The following is a 21329-nucleotide window of genomic DNA, read 5'->3' as shown; positions in this document are numbered from 1 at the left end:
AATGTTTTTGTAGTGTTAGTTTTGTATCACCAGCACAATGTTGAGGTTTTTCAGTTCAGTGAAAACTCAGAGCAGGTGGAATTTGCCAAATAATGTGAGGAATGCAGCGGCGGCCTGTAATGTTTTCACAGGTGAGCTTATCTCACTATAGCAGGAAAAGTGAAGGTCCACAACATGATAACATCACCCAATAATACTCACTACAGGATCTGCGAGACTCATTGTTTACAAGTTTAGTGTTAATTTCATTATTACATAATTGCATGTTTATATAATCTGACTTGACTGGGAAGATTGTGCAATGTAATGAGCTTTTATTGCATGGCTGAAGTGGGGGTCAAGTTTGCATGAAATATGAGAGCAGGACAAAACCTCATATTCCACCACAGACGTCATCAACACTTCTGGACAGTCTAGACTTTTTAATTACCCCAGTGTTTCTTTTTTTGCCTTTTTTTGCATCTTGAAATATGAGAAAAGAACATTAGCAGATATTTCATCATAGAGCTAATCATTCTTCAGTTATTATATTGTTCATTTTGTTTGTTAGTATTGCTACGGACATGAATGATATCTCAAATCACGGAGTTTGTTGAGGAGAGGTGTGCTATTGCATTTCAAAGCAATGAATCATGATTTTCATAAAATCCCTCAGACTTACATTGCCATATCTATTCAAGCCATATCCGTAGATCAGAACGTCATAGTAATATAGTAACCCTAGAAACCACATAGTAAATCCGAATAGAGTAGCAACCTAAGTCTGAAGACTGGTTTGTTTGTGATCTGTTGCAGATATTCAAAATGAAGGAGCCAATACCTGTGAGCAAAGCATCTTGAAGAAAAAGAGGCCAGTGTGAGTGTGTGCATGTGTCTGCACGCATGTGTGTACGTGGATGAGCTTTCATAGGCCATGTCTGTCCCCGCCAAACAAGAGAGGACAGTGTGCGTCCTCCTTCCCACCAAGGAGACATTGGACATTACAGTGGGGGTAAATAAGCTCTTGAAATATTTCTCATTTTGATTTGGATCATCTCTTTCTTATGATTGCATGTGAATCTGTCATTGACATATGCATATGAATGTTAAGCAATAACCTACTCAAGGCTGTACTTTATATGTTATATACTGAAAATAAAATGTGCATGTGTATACTATTTATATTGAGTCAAATGTATGCATTTAGAGTCAGAACTATCTATTTTAATAAATAAATACAAACCCGATTCCAAAAAAGTTGGGACACTGTACAAATTTGGAATAAAAACAGAATGCAATGATGTGGAAGTTTCAAATTTCAATATTTTATTCAGAATACAACATAGATGACATATCAAATGTTTAAACTGAGAAAATGTATCATTTTAAGGGAAAAATAAGTTGATTTTAAATTTCATGGCATCAACACATCTCAAACAAGTTGGGACAAGGCCATGTTTATCATTGTGTGGCATCCCCTCTTCTTTTTATAACAGTCTGCAAACGTGTGGGGACTGAGGAGACAAGTTGCTCAAGTTTAGGAATAGGAATGTTGTCCCATTCTTGTCTAATACAGGCTTCTAGTTGCTCAGGTCTTAGGTCTTCTTTGCCGCATCTTCCTCTTTATGATGCGGCAAATGTTTTCTATGGGTGAAAGATCTGGACTGCAGGCTGGCCATTTTAGTACCCAAATCCTTCTTCTATGCAGCCATGATGTTGTAATTGATGCAGTATGTGGTCTGGCATTGTCATGTTGGAAAATGCAAGGTCTTCCCTGAAAGAGACGACGTCTGGATGGGAGCATATGTTGTTCTAGAACTTGGATATACCTTTCAGCATTGATGGTGCCTTTCCAGATGTGTAAGCTGCCCATGCCACACGCACTCATGCAACCCCATACCATCAGAGATGCAGGCTTCTGAACTGAGTGCTAATAACAACTTGGGTTGTCCTTGTCCTCTTTAGTCCGGATGACATGGCATCCCGGTTTTCCAAAAAGAACTTCAAATTTTGATTCGTCTGACCATAGAACAGTTTTCCACTTTGCCACAGTCCATTTTAAATGAGCCTTGGCCCAGAGAAAACGCCTGCGCTTCTGGATCATGTTTAGATATGGCTTCTTTTTTGACCTATAGAGTTTTAGCCGGCAACGGCGAATGGCACGGTGGATTATGTTCACCGACAATGTTTTCTGGAAGTATTCCTGAGCCCATGTTGTGATTTCCATTACAGTAGCATTCCTGTATGTGATGCAGTGCCGTCTAAGGGCCCGAAGATCACGGGCATCCAGTATGGTTTTCCGGCCTTGACCCCTACGCACAGAGATTGTTCCAGATTCTCTGAATCTTTGGATGATATTATGCACTGTAGATGATGATAACTTCAAACTCTTTGCAATTTTTCTCTGAGAAACTCCTTTCTGATATTGCTCCACTATTTTTCGCCACAGCATTGGGGGAATTGGTGATCCTCTGCCCATCTTGACTTCTGAGAGACAGAGAGGCTCTTTTTATACCCAATCATGTTGCCAATTGAACTAATAAGTTGCAAATTGGTCATCCAGCTGTTCCTTATATGTACATTTAACTTTTCCAGCCTCTTATTGCTACCTGTCCCAACTTTTTTGGAATGTGTAGCTCTCATGAAATCCAAAATGAGCCAATATTTGGCATGACCTTTCAAAATGTCTCACTTTCAACATTTGATATCTATATTCTATTGTGAATAAAATATTATAAAATAAGTTTATGAGATTTGTAAATTATTGCATTCCTTTTTTATTCACAATTTGTACAGTGTCTTTTTTGGAATCGTGTTTGTATGTTATTAATAATGTTATTGCTCCAGATTCATTGTCAAATCAGTTTTTCTTTTCTTCCAAGCTGAAAGCAACAGGTCAAGAAGTGTTTCAACGTGTCTGCGAGCTTCTCGGGGTTAAAGAGCTGCACTACTTTGGATTGACTTTAGTCAAAAGTAAGGATTGATTCTTTCCATTTAAAGTGTATGACTGTCTCAATAGATATGTGTGTATTTGTGTGTAGTGCAAATGGAAATTTTAACCAAAATAGAGTCAGTATTTGTAATTCATTGAATGCTTTCAAATGCAAACGCTTACATCCCAAGGCCTTCTGGTTTTTGCCCATTGTATGCAGTGTATGCAGTGCACCTGAATGACAATTTCCAGAGGGGTTAACTTGCTTTTATTCCCAGGGAAATATAAATGAAATCTGCTTAAAACAAATTTTGCATCTAATATTTCCCAGTTGTTTTGCAGTTCCATTCAGGCTTTCTCTATTAAGGTCTAATCATTTAGTCTCTCTTTTTCAACCCCTTATTCCAAAGCCTCATTCCATCTTCTTCTCTTGGATACCCTTTTATTATTTTGTGTCACTCTCCTCTTAGACAAGAGTGCCTTTGTTTTTATGTGTATTTGAGGTCCGGTGACCCCTGTGGCCTGGAATCGAGCAATATTAACTTTGTTAAGCCTGGAATTCACCATGATTCACCACTTCAGGGCAGAGAGGCAGCGGGAGAGAGCAATAGAAATTGGCTGAGCATTTAGCAGGGTCACAACCTTCTCATGATGAACCTCAGCTAGAGAGACAGTGAGTCAGAAAGAGTTTGAGTCATTTGGCGAGGGAGTTAGTAATGTGATAATGGATGGATAAACTGAACCTAATGTGAACTTGTACTCATTCATCTCTTACCTAAAGTGTACACATACATTTTTGTATGTTTGAATAGACAATGACACATATAATAGCAATGTACTGACAGTGTTTAAAAGTTAAACTTAACACAAATACTCTGAATTCTCATAATTTATCATTTAAATCATTCATAATTTAAATAGTTATTTATACTACAAAATATAACAAATATATTTATATTCATAGTCATTCATAATAAAAATATTTAGAACAATTATAGAATATAATAAATATATTTATTATATTATATTATATTATAGCATATCATTTATGCTATAAATATTTTAAATAAAATAATTACTTATTTTATGAATACAGTGCTGCTTGAAAGTTTGTAAACCCCTTGCAGAATCTGTGAAAATGTGAATAATTTTATGAAAATAAGAGGAATCATACAAAATGCATGTTATTTTTTATTTAGTACTGTCCTGAGTAAGATATTTTACATAAAAAAATGTTTACATATGGCCCACAAGACAAACAAATAGCTGAATTTATAAAAACAACCCGCTCAAAAGTTTATGAACCCTTGATTCTTAACATTGTGTGTGGTTACCTGATGATCTATGACTGTTTTTTTGTGATGGTTGTTCATGAGTCCCTTGTTTGTTCTGAGCAGTTAAACTGAGCTCTGTTCTTCAGAAATATCCTCCAGGTCCCGAAAATTCTTTAGATTTCCAGCATCTTTTGCATATTTGAACCCTTTCCAGCAGTGGCTGTATGATTTTGAGATCCATCTTTTCACACTGAGGACAATTGAGGGACTCAAACACAACTATTAAAAAGGTTCAAACATTCACTGATGCTCCAGAAGGAAACACAATGCATTAAGAGTCAGGGGTGAAAAATTTTGATGTCCAAATTTTTCATTTAATACTGCCCTTCGGAAGCAGCAGAAGATACTTAAATGTTTGCCAGAAGACAAATTAAGTAAAATATTCCTTGATCTTCAAATTCAAAAGATTTTCACTCCTCGCCTCTTAATGCATCGTGTTTCCTTCTGGAGCATCAGTGAATGTTTGAACCTTTTTTAATAGTTGTGTTTGAGTCCCTCAGTTGTCCTCAGTGTGAAAAGACAGATCTCAAAATCATTCAATCACTGCTGGAAAGGGTTCAAATACAAAAACGATGCTGGAAAACTGAAGAATTTTTGGGACCTGGAGGATTTTTTTTTTTTTTTTTTTTGAAGAATACTGGGCAGTTTAACTGCTCAGGACAAACGAGCGATTCATGAACAACCATCACAAAACATAAAAACAGTCGTGAATCACACACAGTGTTAAGAATCAAGGGTTCCTAAACTTTTGAATGAGGTCATATTTATAAATTCAACAATTTTTTTGTCTTGTGGACTTTATGTAAACATCGTTTATGTAAAATATTTTATTCAGGACAGTACTAAATAAAAAATGACATGCATATTGTATGATCTCTCTTATTTTGTTAAAATTATTCACATTTTCACAGATTCTGCAAGTGCTTCACAAACTTTCAAGCAGCACTGTATATTAAATAATAATAACAATATATGTTCTTTATATAAATAATACACGTAACTTAAAGGGTTAGTTCACCCAAAAATGAACTACCTCATGTCGTAATGAACCCTCATGTCGTTCCACACCCGTAAGACCTCCATTCATCTTCAGAACACAGTTTAAGATATTTTTGATTTAGTCCGACAGCTTTCTGTCCCTCTATTGAAAGTGTATATACGGTAGACTGTCCATGTCCAGAAAGGTAATAAAAACATCATCAAAGTAGTCCATGTGACATCAGAGGGTTAGTTAGAAGTTTTTGAAGCATCGAAAATACATTTTGGTCCAAAAATAACAAAAACTACGACTTTATTCAGCATTGTCTTCTCTTCCGGGTCTGTGTATATCCACAGTGACGCTGCTTCATCTTCTTCTACGGCGGTTGGCATCCAGCTTATTGGTGCATTACCGCCCCCTTTTGCTCCGGACTGTGACGCGATTAGGACATCCGCGACATGCACACCTACGCACCGTTTTAAAAAATAAAAATACCAATACCAATACCAAAACACAAACAATGTAGAATAGCTTGAATACAGCGTGCGTCTCCCTCAGACTGTAAACGAAGCTCGGGCGCACCGGATAACACGTCATCAGCGTCACTGTCCGGAGCAGAAGAAGAAGAAGAAGAAGAAGAAGCAGCGTCACTGTGGATTGAACAATGCTAAATAAAGTCGTAGTTTTTGTTATTTTTGGACCAAAATGTATTTTCGATGCTTCAAAAACTTCTAACTAACCCTCTGATGTCACATGGACTACTTTGATGATGTCTTGGACTAAATCTAAAATATCTTTAATTTGTGTTCCGAAGATGAACGAAGGTCTTACGGGTTTGGAACGACATGAGGGTGAGTCATTAATGACATTATTTTCATTTTTGGGTGAACTAACCCTTTAATGTAATGTTAACAAATTTAAACTGTAAAGTGTTATCATTTGGATTTTAGATTATATCAGTACATTGATATTGTACATTTCAGTGTCTGTTCAAACATATAGTAATGTATATGTGCTAGATCTACACTTTACATACAAATACCTACAAATACTAATGAGGTCACATTGGCAAATTTAATAAATCACATGGACCACTTAAATGAAAAGGATGTGCTAGAAATGTTGTTTCTTAACACTCTGGGAAATAACATTGATTCTTAGCTAAATCTCCTTTCATTTTTCCATTGTGACATTTATTTGAACCATCTTAATTCCATTCTTGCACAAGCTCCCTTTTAGAAGTGTTTACACGATTTACTCAAAGCGCTGGAATTCTTTTGCAATCGCGGTTGTTTTGGCATGAGACTTCTAGTTTTTACTGTGGTAAGTTTTGTCTACGGTTGGGGCTGTTACATACCGGGCCCTGCGTTCACCAATGGCTGAACGGGTCTTTTCATTCCAGTCGTCTCCCTAATTGAGGTCATTGTTGGGCAGATTTCATGCATGAATTCATGATGCCATTGTTTGCACGGCGAAAGCATTTACGCTTGTTTCCTGTGTGTCCTTTCGGGGCTGTTTTAGACAATGAGTACATCTTTCTGGACTTGGAAGAGAAACTTGCCAAGTACTTCCCTAAGGAGTGGAAACAGGACTCAGGGAAGGTGAGCATATCATGGTCCTGCTCCTAAATGGACGTTCTTTAATCTGGAATTTACTCTCTTGTTTCATTGCATGTCTATTTACACCAAAATCATAATTAAAAAAAAAAAAAAAGCACCAAAAAGTATTAATAACATCATGGTAGTACCGTGGTACCTGTAAATACCTTGGTTCATTAATGTGATGATAATCATGTATATCAAAGTGTTATGATCCTACCATCTGATTCCATCACATTATTACTGTACCATTTGTTCCCTGATCCCTGTGGTCATCAGGGCGGTTACAGTAAAGATAAACACTAGTAGGTTGGTCGGGATGTGGGAGTGACTTCATAATGAGGGGGTTGCCTCAGTAACCCAGTCAAGCCTGTTATTTCTCTCAGCAGGGGTCACAGAGGAGGTCAATCCCTCCCCTGCTCTGTCTGAAGGTCCAGTACTATGTGGAGAATGGCAGACTCATCTGGTAAGACACAGGCTGGAGATTCCCGAATATTTGAAGGGAGGAACCCTCTCCTTGGCCTCTTTCCTTCATTCGTTTTAATCCACCAGGGGGTGAGGCCAGTTTGAGTGGGTTTGTGATCTTGCGGTCTGTCTTTGAAAGCTTTTTTTATTAGGTAGAGCAAGTTTTTGCTCCTCATTTGGGTGTGGTGTAATTGAAAACAGCTTATAATTAAACTGAATTTAACTTCAGATTTCATCTCATGTGGAAAATGACAATGTGGAGGATTTTGAAGACAGTGAGGATAGTCTTTTACTAAATTCTTCTTTAAATTTATTTTTATGTGTCATTTTTAGTCTTGCACACTTATATTGAAGCGATAGTTCTCCTAAAAATGTAGTAAATAATAGCGCTATCATTCAAGTTTAGGGTTGGTAAGATCATTTGTAAAATATTTTTGAAAGAAGTCTCTTATGCTCACCAAAGCAGCATTTATTGAATCAAAAATTCAGTAAAAACAGTAATTTTGTGAAATATTATTACAATTTAAAATGACAAACAACTGTTTTCTATTTGAATATTTTTTAAAATGTAATTTATTCCTGTGATGGCAAAACTGAATTTTCAGCATCATTACTTTATTCTTCAGTGTCACATGATCCTTCAGAAATCATTATGATATGCTGATTTGCTGTTCAAGAAACATTTATATTTTTCTTTGATGAATAGAAAGTTTAAAACATCAGCATTTATTTAAAATAGAAATCTTTTGTAACATTATAAGTGTTTTTACTGGCACTTTTGATCAATTTAATGCATCCTTGCTGAATAAAAGCATTCATTTCTGGTAGTGTACTGTATATTAGTGGTTTAGCAGTATAAGTGTGGTATTTTTTTTAATTATTTTTTAAATTCTATTGCCCATCAGTGGAAATTTTATATTATTAATTAACCAAACAAAGTATACCTTTTTTCTACCGTGTTTTAAAAATACTAACCCCATAGCCAACTAACCATCTTTTCTGCTGTACATAAAAATAAATGAGATTTTTTTTTTATTTTTATATTAAGTGGCCTTAACTACTATGTACTTACATTTAAATTAATCATTTGATACAATGCACTTATTGTGTACATACATGTTTTTACATTGTACTTATATTTTAAAAAACACCTGCATGTAATTACATCTGTAATTAATTTCTGTAATTACATTTATAATTACACTATTGACCCATCCCTTACACCTTAACCCACCCTTAAACCTACCCACTCCACCAAACCTGTCCCTAACCTTGCCCGTATCCCTCCTCAATAGCAGCAAAAGTGTTTTGCAATTCAATATGAACCCAATAAGTACATTGTACTTATTTTTTTTAGTTAAGGCCACCTAATATAAAGTGGGACCAAAATAACTATTGCTAAAACATTAATATCTGATGTTTAGTTTGTTATTGTATTATTTATTTTTCTCTTCCTCTATTTTTCTCAGTGAGCGTAAAGCGAGAAAACTCTACTACTTTGACCTGCGGGAACGTGTCCTTCGCTCAGAATGCAGACAGCAGGAGGAAGTGTATTTCCAGCTAGCAGGATACGCCCTACAGGCCGATCACTCTGACCACCTCTCAGAGGGCCACAGTCACGGACACGCTATGTATTTCCAGCCCAAAGAATACTTTCCACCCTGGGTAAATCTTCATTAGAGTGAATTTTATAAATTACAATCACATACATTTGCATTCAAGCAGGCGGTGCTTAGGATTAGTTCACTTCACTTTTCTGATAATTTACTCTCCCCCATGTCATCCAAGATGTTCATGTCTTTCTTTCTTCAGTCGAAAAAAAAATTAAGGTTTTTGATGAAAACATTCCAGGATTTTTCTCCATATAGTGGACTTCAGTGGGGTTCACAGGGTTGAAGGTCCAAGTTTCAGTTTCAATGCAGCTTCAAAGGGCTCTACACGATCCAAGATGAAGAATAAGGGTCTTATCTAGTGAAACAATCTGTCTTTTTCAAAAAAGAAAAAATGTATATACTTTTAACCAAAAATAATCATCTTGCTCTGTGGACGGTCAGCCATGACGTAATCACGTTACAAAGGTCACGCGTGACGTAGGTGAAAGTACAGATTTAGTGTCTTCAAATAGAACCTGCAAAAATTAAGCCAAACGCCCTTTACAAAAAAAAAGGTAAAACAATGATATCGGACGATTTTGAAGTTGGAGGAGAAAATGAGATGGAGTTTTTCGGCCCTACCACGGTACTTCCGCCTTCCGCCAGAGCAGTGCTAGATGAGCATTTGTGGTTAAAAAGTATATACATTTTTATTTTTTTTTAGAAAATGACAGATCGTTTCACTAGATAAGACCTTTATTCCTTGTCTGGGATCATGTATAGCCCTTTGAAGCTGCACTGAAACTGCAATTTTGACCTTCCACCCGGTGTACCCCACTGAAGTCCACTATATGGAGAAAAGTTTTGATCAAAAACCTTAATTTTTTTGGACTGAAGAAAGAAAGACATGAACATCTTGGATGACGTGGGGGTGAGTACATTATCAGGAAATTTTAATTCTGAAGTTGAAGAACTGAAGAACTTCTTATCTAGCAAGAGATTCTTGGACAACCAGCTTCACCTGAAAGACCATGCTGAAAGACAAGCATTTTAGGACAAGCACCAAACCAGCAAATTCATGTTGCTTTTTCTTACAGCAGGGGTTTAATTAAAGTTTTTGTAAAACTAATAAAGCATGGTGAGAGCCCACGCTCGTTTCATAATCATGCATGACCCGTGTCTGCTCTCTTGTAGATAATTGCGAAGCGTGGCATTGACTACCTGCTGTGTCACGGGCCCAAGGTTCATAAAGAGCTGTGGGGGATGTCCTCTCGTGACGCTATCCTGCTCTTCATCAGAGAATCCTGCCGTCTGGAGGATGTCCCAGTCACCTTTTATCGCCTCCAGAAGGTCAGAGGTCATGCATGGTTATCAGAATGTCTTTCTATAGGTCAAGACATTCTCAGCTGTGGTATGTAGGGAGGATTTGAAAAATATCTTCATCAAAGTGGAAGTTAAAAGTGAAGTCATTTCTGCACTACTAGGAATCCAAAGGAATTGCAGTGTGCTTGTTTGAGTGATATTGCAACATAATCTCAACAAGTTTTGTCAGTTTGGGGCAGGACTACCTGTTTATCCAAGCAATGTAAAACCAAGGGGAGTGTTTGGAAATTGTTTGACAACAGTCACTGGTTTTGCATTTCCAATGTTTAATTTGCATTTAAAGGTGCATAAATTATACATTATAAAATGTGAAAATACAGTATACACTACCATTCAAAAGATTTCTTACTTTTATCACGGTTTACACCAAAATATTAAGCAACACAACTGTTTTCAACATTGATAATAATAAGACATATTTCTCGAGCACAATCAACATTTTAGAATGATCTCTGAAAGATCATGTGACATTGAAGACTGCTGAAAATTCAGCTTTGCCATCACAGGAATTAATTACATTTGAAAATAGATATATAGAAAAAGTTTTTTTATTTTTGAAAATATTTCACTGTTTTTTTGCTGTAATTTAGCCTTGGTGAGCATAAGAGACATTTTTTAAAAATGTAAATCAAAACAAATTCTTACTGACCCCAAACTTTTAACAATAGTATACAATAAATATATATATATATTGGAATATATCATTTATAGATAGATTTGAATCATTTTGTTTAATTTTTAAAATTAATAGTTTTTACTATTTAATTAAAATGATTCATATTTTATAATATGTGCAATATTTTACATATTCATTTATTAGACAGTGTGTTGATGTGTGTTATGTTTCTTTCTTGAAGGACAAGAAAGAAGAGAAAGGTTCAGCACTCCTTGGACTGACTCTTCGAGGAATGCAAGTGTATCAGGTGTGTTTTTGTAAATGCATGAGGCATTAATGGGTGTTTCTTATGCAGCGCTAACGTGATTTTCTCATTGGAGCTCATTTAGTGGCTGTATTTTTGGATGTAGCTGCCTCTGTATCTGGCTTTCTGACCACAATTGAGATGTTTTAACAGTAAAAATAAGATGTCATTCTTATTTGACAAAGAATCAGTCTTAAAAACAGGGGGACAGCCTGTACATAAACGGCAGCCATACCAACATAGTAGCAGTGTTTGTTATACATCACCTGAAATTGTTGAAAATGATGGACCTCTGGCTGCTTTTTGCTGCAAAACATGTGAATTCCCTACATGTGCATCATTCTGTGATTCATTGCAGTCCTGTGTTTTCTCATTGAGCTGGTGCCAATCACAATGATAGAGCTCTCCAGATAGGCCTGACTGGAATGCATATATTAGACGGTTCAGTCCATAAACAGGGATTTGGAGTGCATGCCTTTCCCCTGAGTCCTCTGATCTGCCTGCTAAAGCGTCTGGGGCTGGATTAAACTAAGGGCCCTGTGTCTAAGAGATCAAAGACCCAGTGTGTTGAGGCCCTGACCCCAACCTTAAATGGGCACCCCTTCTGCTTTGATAAAAAAACAGGATTTATATTTTACATCTTTCTCACACTGAAAATAAGCCTATATTACATATGATCTAACACATTTCGAGAGGTGAATATATAAATATTATTAGTAAGGAGAGTTGGGAGATCTGATTGTTGGTCAGAATGTTCCATACTGGGACCAATTTTTTTTTTTGGTTGCAATGGTCTGAAAATGATTTCAAATAGAATTACAAATGATAAAATTCTCTAAAAATGATATGTGTACTTAAGATATAAATCAGTGTTTTTACTGAGCACTAAAGTACTATAAGAATCAGTATTGAACTCATAAAGAAACCTGAACCAGTGAAATCTATGGAAGCTTGAAGCACTAAATAAAAAAGTAAAAAAGGTAATTGCGACTTTTTATCTCAAAATTCTGACTTTTTTCTGAGATTTAAACTTGCAATTGCTAGTTAGTCAGAATTGCGAGTTATAAAGACAGAATTGCGAGTTACAAAGTCAGAATTGCGAGTTATAAAGTCAGAATTGCGAGTTACATAGTCAGAATTGCGAGTTATAGTCAGAATTGCGAGTTATAAAGTCAGAATTGCGAGTTATAGTCAGAATTGCGAGTTACAGTCAGAATTGCGAGTTATAAAGTCAGAATTGCGAGTTACAAAGTCAGAATTGTGAGATATAAAATCAGAATTGCGAGTTATAAAGTCAGAATTGCGAGTTACAAAGCCAGAATTGCGAGTTACAAAGTTAGAATTGCGAGTTACAAAGTCAGAATTGCGAGTTACAAAGTCATAGTCAGAATTGCGAGTTATAAAGTCAGAATTGCGAGTTATAGTCAGAATTGCGAGTTATAAAGTCAGAATTGCGAGTTACAAAGTCAGAATTGCGAGTTATAAAGTTAGAATTGCGAGTTATAGTCAGAATTGCGAGTTATAAAGTCAGAATTGCGAGTTAGTCAGAATTGCGAATTACAGTCAGAATTGCGAGTTATAAAGTCAGAATTGCGAGTTACATAGTCAGAATTGCGAGTTATAAAGTCAGAATTGCGAGTTACATAGTCAGAATTGCGAGTTATAGTCAGAATTGCGAGTTATAAAGTCAGAATTGCGAGTTATAGTCAGAATTGCGAGTTACAGTCAGAATTGCGAGTTATAAAGTCAGAATTGCGAGTTATAAAGTCAGAATTGCGAGTTACAAAGTCAGAATTGTGAGATATAAAATCAGAATTGCGAGTTATAAAGTCAGAATTGCGAGTTATAAAGTCAGAATTGCGAGTTACAAAGCCAGAATTGCGAGTTACAAAGTCAGAATTGCGAGTTACAAAGCCAGAATTGCGAGTTACAAAGTCAGAATTGCAAGTTATAGTCAGAATTGCGAGTTATAAAGTCAGAATTGCGAGTTACAAAGTCATAGTCAGAATTGCGAGTTATAAAGTCAGAATTGCGAGTTATAGTCAGAATTGCGAGTTATAAAGTCAGAATTGCGAGTTACAAAGTCAGAATTGCGAGTTATAAAGTCAGAATTGCGAGTTATAGTCAGAATTGCGAGTTATAAAGTCAGAATTGCGAGTTAGTCAGAATTGCGAGTTACAGTCAGAATTGCGAGTTAGTCAGAATTGCGAGTTACAGTCAGAATTGCGAGTTACAAAGTCAGAATTGCGAGTTACAGTCAGAATTGCGAGTTATAAAGTCAGAATTGCGAGTTATAAAGTCAGAATTGCGAGTTACAAAGTCAGAATTGCGAGTTACAAAGTCAGAATTGCGAGTTATAAAATCAGAATAGAGAGTTATAAAGTCAGAATTGCGAGTTACAAAGTCAGAATTGCGAGTTACAAAGTCAGAATTGCGAGTTATAGTCAGAATTGCGAGTTATAAAGTCAGAATTGCAAGTTATAAAGTCAGAATTGCGAGTTAAAGTCAGAATTGTGAGATATAAAATCAGAATTGCAAGATATAGTCAATTCTGACTTTTTTCTTGCAATTGCTTGTTTTTATCACACAATTCTGAGTTTGTAACATGCAATTCTGACTTTTTTTTCTCAGAATTGCATTATATAAACTAAAAATTTCAAGTTATAAAGTCAGAATTGCGAGTTACAAAGTCAGACTTGCGAGTTACAAAGTCAGAATTGCGAGTTATAAAGTCAGAATTGCGAGTTACATAGTCAGAATTGCGAGTTATAGTCAGAATTGCGAGTTATAAAGTCAGAATTGCGAGTTATAGTCAGAATTGCGAGTTACAGTCAGAATTGCGAGTTATAAAGTCAGAATTGCGAGTTATAAAGTCAGAATTGCGAGTTACAAAGTCAGAATTGTGAGATATAAAATCAGAATTGCGAGTTATAAAGTCAGAATTGCGAGTTACAAAGCCAGAATTGCGAGTTACAAAGTCAGAATTGCAAGTTATAGTCAGAATTGCGAGTTATAAAGTCAGAATTGCGAGTTACAAAGTCATAGTCAGAATTGCGAGTTATAAAGTCAGAATTGCGAGTTATAGTCAGAATTGCGAGTTATAAAGTCAGAATTGCGAGTTACAAAGTCAGAATTGCGAGTTATAAAGTCAGAATTGCGAGTTATAGTCAGAATTGCGAGTTATAAAGTCAGAATTGCGAGTTAGTCAGAATTGCGAGTTACAGTCAGAATTGCGAGTTAGTCAGAATTGCGAGTTACAGTCAGAATTGCGAGTTACAAAGTCAGAATTGCGAGTTACAGTCAGAATTGCGAGTTATAAAGTCAGAATTGCGAGTTACAAAGTCAGAATTGCGAGTTACAAAGTCAGAATTGCGAGTTATAAAATCAGAATAGAGAGTTATAAAGTCAGAATTGCGAGTTACAAAGTCAGAATTGCGAGTTACAAAGTCAGAATTGCGAGTTATAGTCAGAATTGCGAGTTATAAAGTCAGAATTGCGAGTTAAAGTCAGAATTGTGAGATATAAAATCAGAATTGCAAGATATAGTCAATTCTGACTTTTTTCTTGCAATTGCTTGTTTTTATCACACAATTCTGAGTTTGTAACATGCAATTCTGACTTTTTTTTCTCAGAATTGCATTATATAAACTAAAAATTTCAAGTTATAAAGTCAGAATTGCGAGTTACAAAGTCAGACTTGCGAGTTATAAACTCAGAATTGCAAGATATAGTCAATTCTGACTTTTTTCTTGCAATTGCTTGTTTTTATCACACAATTCTGAGTTTGTAACATGCAATTCTGACTTTTTTCTCTCAGAATTGCATTATATATATACTAACAATTTCAAGTTATAAAGTCAGAATTGCATGATATAAACTCGCAATTGCATCTTATAAAGCCAGAATTGCGAGATATAAACTTGCAATTCTGACTTTTCTGAGAATTGTATTTTTATCTTGCAATTCTGACTTTATAAGACACAATTGCGAGTTATAAAGTCAGAAATGAGATATAAACTTGCAATTTTGAGAAAAAACAATTACCTTTTTATTTTTTATTTCATGATGGAAACAAGCTTCCATAGAAATCAGATTCTGAGCCATTTCATGTTTTTGTTTTATTTTGCAGGAGGTGAACAATGTGCGTGATCTGTTGTATGACTTCCCCTGGTTTCACGTGGGACGACTCACCTTTCTGGTAACATTTAATGTTACTTCTTGTTACATTATTATGTCACACCAGATCTCACTGTGTCTCCCTCATTCCAAGGTTTTTGGGTTGATTTATCTGAACTCCATTATGTGATTTGGATTGTGGTGCTTGAACATCTGCTATGACAGTTACTTTACATATAAAGAGTTCTCTCTTCTGCTCTCTGCACAGGGGAAGAAGTTTGAGATCCAGCCGGATGGTTTGCCCTCAGCGAGGAAGCTGGTGTACTACACTGGTTCGGCTTTTCGTTCTCGACATCTTCTACTCCATCTGAGTTCCTGTCACAGATTGTATCTCAGCTTGCAACCTGCGCTCAAACACCTGCGCCAACTAGAGGAGACCGAGGGTGTGTGTCCACACAATATTCTTCTCACTATTAAGGCCCGTTCACACCAAGGATAACGATAAAGATGGCTCTAAAAATCATTCTAAATATAAAAGAATAGCAGAGTTCACACCACAACTACAACGTTAAAGACACAGAGAAACAAAATCATTGGAATCACTTTCAGAAAACGTTTTTCCAGCTGATTAACGATAAAATCAGAATCAGAATCCATCCTGCTTTAAAGAGCTCAAGCATTTAAAGCAGCAGACGACAAAATTGCAATATAGTTACCGTTATAGTTATCTTTATAGTTATCATTCTTGGTGTGAGCAGGCCTTTATAGTATGATTTTTTTCTTTTTTTGTATTTTTGTATTCTCATTGGAGTTGTTTCTATTATACCCCATTAGTTTCATGATGTCCAAGATTATTCTCACAAAAACATGTCAAGGTCACATTTCAGACCAAAATCAAAAGGGGAAAAAGGGAAATTATATTTTGTACATAAATAATGAAGCATGTTTAGGATCATAAGGAGTTTTTGCCTTGTGACAGTATTTTTTATATAGATTAATACATACAGATTAGATACATACATACAATACATACATACATTCTCTATAATACATTAATTTGATGTATTTATTTTTGGTGCAATAAAGTAACAATACTATCATAAAATATAAGTACTTCACAATTTTAATAATGTCTTTATTTTCCTTTTCTCATTACAGTAATAAGTATTGGAGGAAAATTGTCAGTAAAATAATGTTATAGTACCAAAAAATCTTAATAGTACGGAAGAGGATTAGGGCCAAGCAATAATAAAAAAATAAAACCATCTTGAGATTAAAGTTGTTAAATTTCGAGAAAAAACTCGTTAAATTTCGAGAAAAAAGTCGAGATAAAATGTTGAGAATAAACTCGTTAAATTACGAGAAAAAACTCGTTAAATTTCGAGAAAAATGTCGAGATAAAATGTTGAGAATAAACTCGTTAAATTACGAGAAAAAACATTACATTTCGAGAAAAAGGTCGAGATAAAATGTTGAGAATAAACTCGTTAAATTACGAGAAAAAACTCGTTAAATTTCGAGAAAAAAGTCGAGATAAAATGTTGAGAATAAAGTCATTAAATTACGAGAAAAAACTTGTTAAATTTCAAGAAAAATGTCGAGATAAAATGTTGTGAATAAAGTAATTAAATTACGAGAAAAAACTCGTTAAATTTCGAGAAAAAAGTCAAGATAAAATGTTGAGAATAAAGTCATTAAATTACGAGAAAAATCTCGTTAAATTTCGAGAAAAAAGTCAAGATAAAATGTTGAGAATAAACTCATTAAATTATGAAAATAAACGTATTAAATTATGAGAATAAACTCATTAAATTATGAGAAAAAAGTCGTTAAATTATGAGAACAAATTCGTAATTTAACGAATTTGTTCTCGTAATTTAACGACTTTTTCTCATAATTTAATGAGATTATTCTCAACAATTTATCTAGACTTTTTTCTCGAAATTTAATGACATTTTTCTCATAATTTAACCAATTTGTTCTCGTAATTTAATGAGTTTTTTCTCATAATTTAACAAGTTTATTCTCAACATTTTATCTCGACTTTTTTCTCGAAATTTAACGATTTTTTTCTCGTAATTTACTGAGTTTATTCTCAACATTTTATTTAGACTTTTTTCTCGAAATTTAACAACTTTAATCTCGAGATGGTTTTATTTTTTTTTATTATTGCTTGGCCCTAATCCTCTTCCGTATAATAGACTTGGAAAATAGTTATAGGAAGAAAAAAAAAAGGCTTAATTTTCTTTAATGCAAAATACGGTTTATTCTTTAATATTCTTTTTCCTTGTCAGTCACCACTGGCTTCTTGATTGTAATATTTGTATCAAACATCTGCTTTGAAGTGATTTGTATTGTGATGAGCACTATACTATGGAAGCTTGTTTCCGCAACTAAATAAAAAATAAAAAAGCTAATTGCGACTTTTTTTCTTACAATTGTGAGTTGTGAGTTTATATCTCACAATTCTGAGAAAAACGTCCTGATTGCAAGATGTAAAATGAAATTCATGAATTGAACTGAAAAAATATTTATTTTTTATAATATTATTTTATTTTTATATTATTATAATATTATTTCTTTTTAATTCTGTTGAAATAAGACCTAGATATGTTCTTGACTGGTTAGTGAGAATCACCCTTATTAGTCAGAACTATTTTACCCTGTCAGTCTGTTTTTGATTAAATACTTCTTGTTTTAAAAACACAATCCCCCCCCCCCCCCCCCCCCCTCCCTCTCTGGATGCAGAGAAGACGAGGTATCGTGAATCGTACATCAGTGATGAGCTCGACCTGGATCACCCCTGCAGCGAGGGCAGTCCCCGTCTGTCTCGACACTCCACCAGCAGCTCTGGCATTGAGGCGGACACCAGGCAACACAGCGTCTCCGTAGAGATGGTTTCCATGGAGGAGAAGGAAAAGTCCTTCATCTCTGCCATCAGTCATGGCTTCTTACACACCTCTGGGATCGACACAAGCTGCAAAGCTCGGACTGATGAAGACAAGTGGCAGGAGGAAGGTGAGAGTATATTAATCAACATTTCTCTATACTCATCTGCCAACTTTAGAGTCAACATTTGATTTCAGTTTGCATACAGTTTGAGTACTTTGTGGTAGCGATGTGCCCAAAGTCGAATACTAAATTTGGAAAGGAAATAATGCATTCTACAGAGCCCCTAAATGCAGGGCCGTAACCACCGTAGGCATCGAGGGGAACAAGTCCCCCCCCCAATAATTGCAATTGGCCAAAATCATTATCATTTAAATGACATCATTCATAACTGAATGTAACGAGACAAGAAACATTTTTTACATTTTTGACATATTCGACATACAAACCAGAGTGTATGTGTGCATGTGTTTAAATATTATTTGCAAAGAGTTTAAATGGATTACTTCACAATTAGACCTGGAACATCTTTTACTATTCTTATTTCTTCTTTATTCCCTTAAATCCCTTTTAATCCTTTATTTAATTTCTGTAAACAAAAAGATCATATATTGTATATAATTTGTGGGTATCAGGGAGTTGCTATCAATATGGAAGCGCTTTTGAATGCGCACTCGCTTTTTACTCGTACTTTGTGCATAGGGAGTGGCGGTACTGACCACACATTCTACAATTTGGATTTCGGCTTTGGGCACATCCCTACTTTGTGGTTGTTTTGCAAGAGTATAAATTGCCACTCTCATCAATTTGACATGGTCTGCTGACGGATGGGCATTGCTGGGATTCCTTGCATATGTAATGCTGGAAAGACATGTTGTTGAAGTTGTTGTGAAGTTATTTAGTCTATTTGCTCAACCAGCTTGGCATGCAAGTCATTGTTTTCGTTCTCTTAAAATGTCACGTTCGCACTGACAGTGAAAGAGTTTCTAAATCTTTTAGGTCAAGCACAGTTTAACATAGATAGACAGCTTGTGATGAAATCTGAAATCTGAATGCAGATTTGCAGGAGATGGTGAAGGAGCCCGGGGAGGTTTCTGTGGACGACCCTGTGGATATCTTGCGACTGGCTGAGCTACTAGAGGGCGTGTCCGTCGACTGTCCCGCCATCCAATCAGACAATGAGTGTAAAGGTGAGAACTCAAAAAAACAATCAGATCTTGGTCAATTTCATGTGGTTCTAAATCCAAATGCATCCAATCTAACATCTGATCTACATCATTCTATTCTGATTTACTCCAATTCTCTTTCATTTTTTTTTTTTTTTTCCATTGTTACATAACATGCTCAGGTGAAGTTACTGAATGCATCAGAAATGTGTAGATCATGTAGGGAGTGCATGTAAACCACTACTGGCAAGTGATTAGTGCAAGATTATATAATATATGATAATATTAGTAATACAAATATAGTTTAATTTCATATGCTCATATTCAGTGCTTCCCACAGGTTTGAAATATACTTGCTGTGGTAGCCGGGTGAAAAATCCTCCTATTACAAAACGCAAAAACGGTCTACTACATGTGACAAACAAATAATGTGTGATGTTTAACAGTATTTTTATTTATTGAAATTAATTTTAATTACATAGCATATTACATTAAATTACATACTAATATTATGCATTATTATGCATTGTAAATTATGCAAAATTACAGCATTTAAATGGTTCACCTTTTCCTATGTTCTCCTTGCTGTCATATAGTGTCTCTCTCAGTGAATGGGACACAGATTTTACAAGTAAAATTTATAAAATGAATAATAAATGTGTCAAATAATGTTCTTAGTCTTTTCTTCCTGTGGGGGAAACTGCAATTTACTATGAATTAAATGGAAATCAAATTAAATACAATTTATTGTGTAACCAAAATACCAATAATGCCCAAAAGAAAAAGAAAAAACTTAGCGTGTGACTTTTAATTATAAACAAGCCCGAAATACACCAGGACTCTTATTTTGAAATGTCTGTACTATTGCAGGCTGATCCTTCAGATTCTTACAATCGTCTCTAAAACATTTTATATAAAGGCCATGAAGTAGACATTGTAATAATTCATCAACTTGAGTTCATTAGCAATCGCTTGGCATAAATCCGCGCTTTTCATTGATTGAGAATCACTTTGAAGCAGTCTGAAGCTCTGTTGCGCGAGCCTGTAGAACACGCAACAGCGCCCCCTTGTGACTTTGCAAAATGCAGCGCCTGTGGGAACGTTAGCGGGAGTAAACAGTTCTGACGCGCACATAACGAGCAGGTACGAAACGCGTTCGCGGCAGGCCCGGCTCCAGATATGAGATGAAAGGTGGGCCAAATGATATTCCAGGTGGGCCGGTCGGATTGGTGGGGGGCTTTAATGCTTTAATCTCACATGTCTATTGATATAGATAAGGCAATTGTTAGGGTTGTTTGTTATTGTTATTGTTATAAACTATTATACTATTTTGAAAAATCACATTACAAAATATAATGTGAGATAACATAAATAATATTTGCAACATTTATTATTTAAATTTTTTTGCACGAGCTGTTTATACTGTATGAAATTAGAACTTTTGTCCAATACCTCCTCTAGGGGGGTCCGGGGGCATGCACCCCCGTAAGAAAATTTTGTACATTTTAAGGTTAAATGCATCAATCTGGTGCACTTTGGAAGCTCAAAATTAAGAGTTTCAACTCATGTACAGTGTGCAAATTGACCAAAAACAACATTGACTTAAAGAGGGTTCAAACATATTTTTAGTTGTGATATAAAGTCTACATCGTTTTAGGTGTTTTAGGATGCCGAACAATTATAACAATAAAATAATAATACATACATGACAGTAATATCCATATAGGCTATTGTAACAAATGCAATCTAATATATATATATTGGTTAGGCTACTTTACACAACGTATAGGAAAATTAAAATACTAGTTTGTAGCCAATTTCTAATCAATTTTGATCACCAAATCGCCAGCTGATCGTGTGAGCAAAGTGCGCACTTCTCTTTAAAACACGCAGCACAAACAGACTAAATAGTATATACTTAATCACTGTATATATTTTGATGCTTTATTAAGGCACAAAGCCATTACGGTTTTGAT

At 35.3% G+C, this 21329-nt stretch overlaps 1 protein-coding gene across 4 annotated transcripts in view; it reads left to right on the top strand.

Moving 5' to 3' along the window:
- Positions 1–21329, top strand: part of zgc:172136 (uncharacterized protein LOC566376 homolog) — a 35095-nt gene that overhangs the window by 11069 nt on the left and 2697 nt on the right. For 2 of the 4 annotated variants that reach the window (XM_048205736.1, XM_048205737.1), the window contains exons 2-12: positions 796–991; positions 2862–2952; positions 6746–6825; positions 7209–7288; positions 8757–8952; positions 10074–10229; positions 11120–11185; positions 15312–15380; positions 15567–15741; positions 18047–18316; positions 19246–19377. In XM_048205736.1, the coding sequence (XP_048061693.1) occupies positions 914–991; positions 2862–2952; positions 6746–6825; positions 7209–7288; positions 8757–8952; positions 10074–10229; positions 11120–11185; positions 15312–15380; positions 15567–15741; positions 18047–18316; positions 19246–19377 (1393 nt within the window). In that variant the 5' untranslated portion in view covers positions 796–913. Of the gene's footprint in view, positions 1–795; positions 992–2861; positions 2953–6030; positions 6076–6745; positions 6826–7208; positions 7289–8756; positions 8953–10073; positions 10230–11119; positions 11186–15311; positions 15381–15566; positions 15742–18046; positions 18317–19245; positions 19378–21329 lie in introns of those variants that run through there. The other 2 variants (XM_048205739.1, XM_048205740.1) reach the window with 2 other exon arrangements.

This window comes from Megalobrama amblycephala, linkage group LG10, assembly GCF_018812025.1.
Source record: "Megalobrama amblycephala isolate DHTTF-2021 linkage group LG10, ASM1881202v1, whole genome shotgun sequence".
In the NCBI taxonomy this organism is placed as follows: Eukaryota; Metazoa; Chordata; class Actinopteri; order Cypriniformes; family Xenocyprididae; genus Megalobrama; species Megalobrama amblycephala.
Note: the sequence above shows the minus strand (reverse complement) of the source record. Positions and strands in the feature narration are given on the sequence as shown.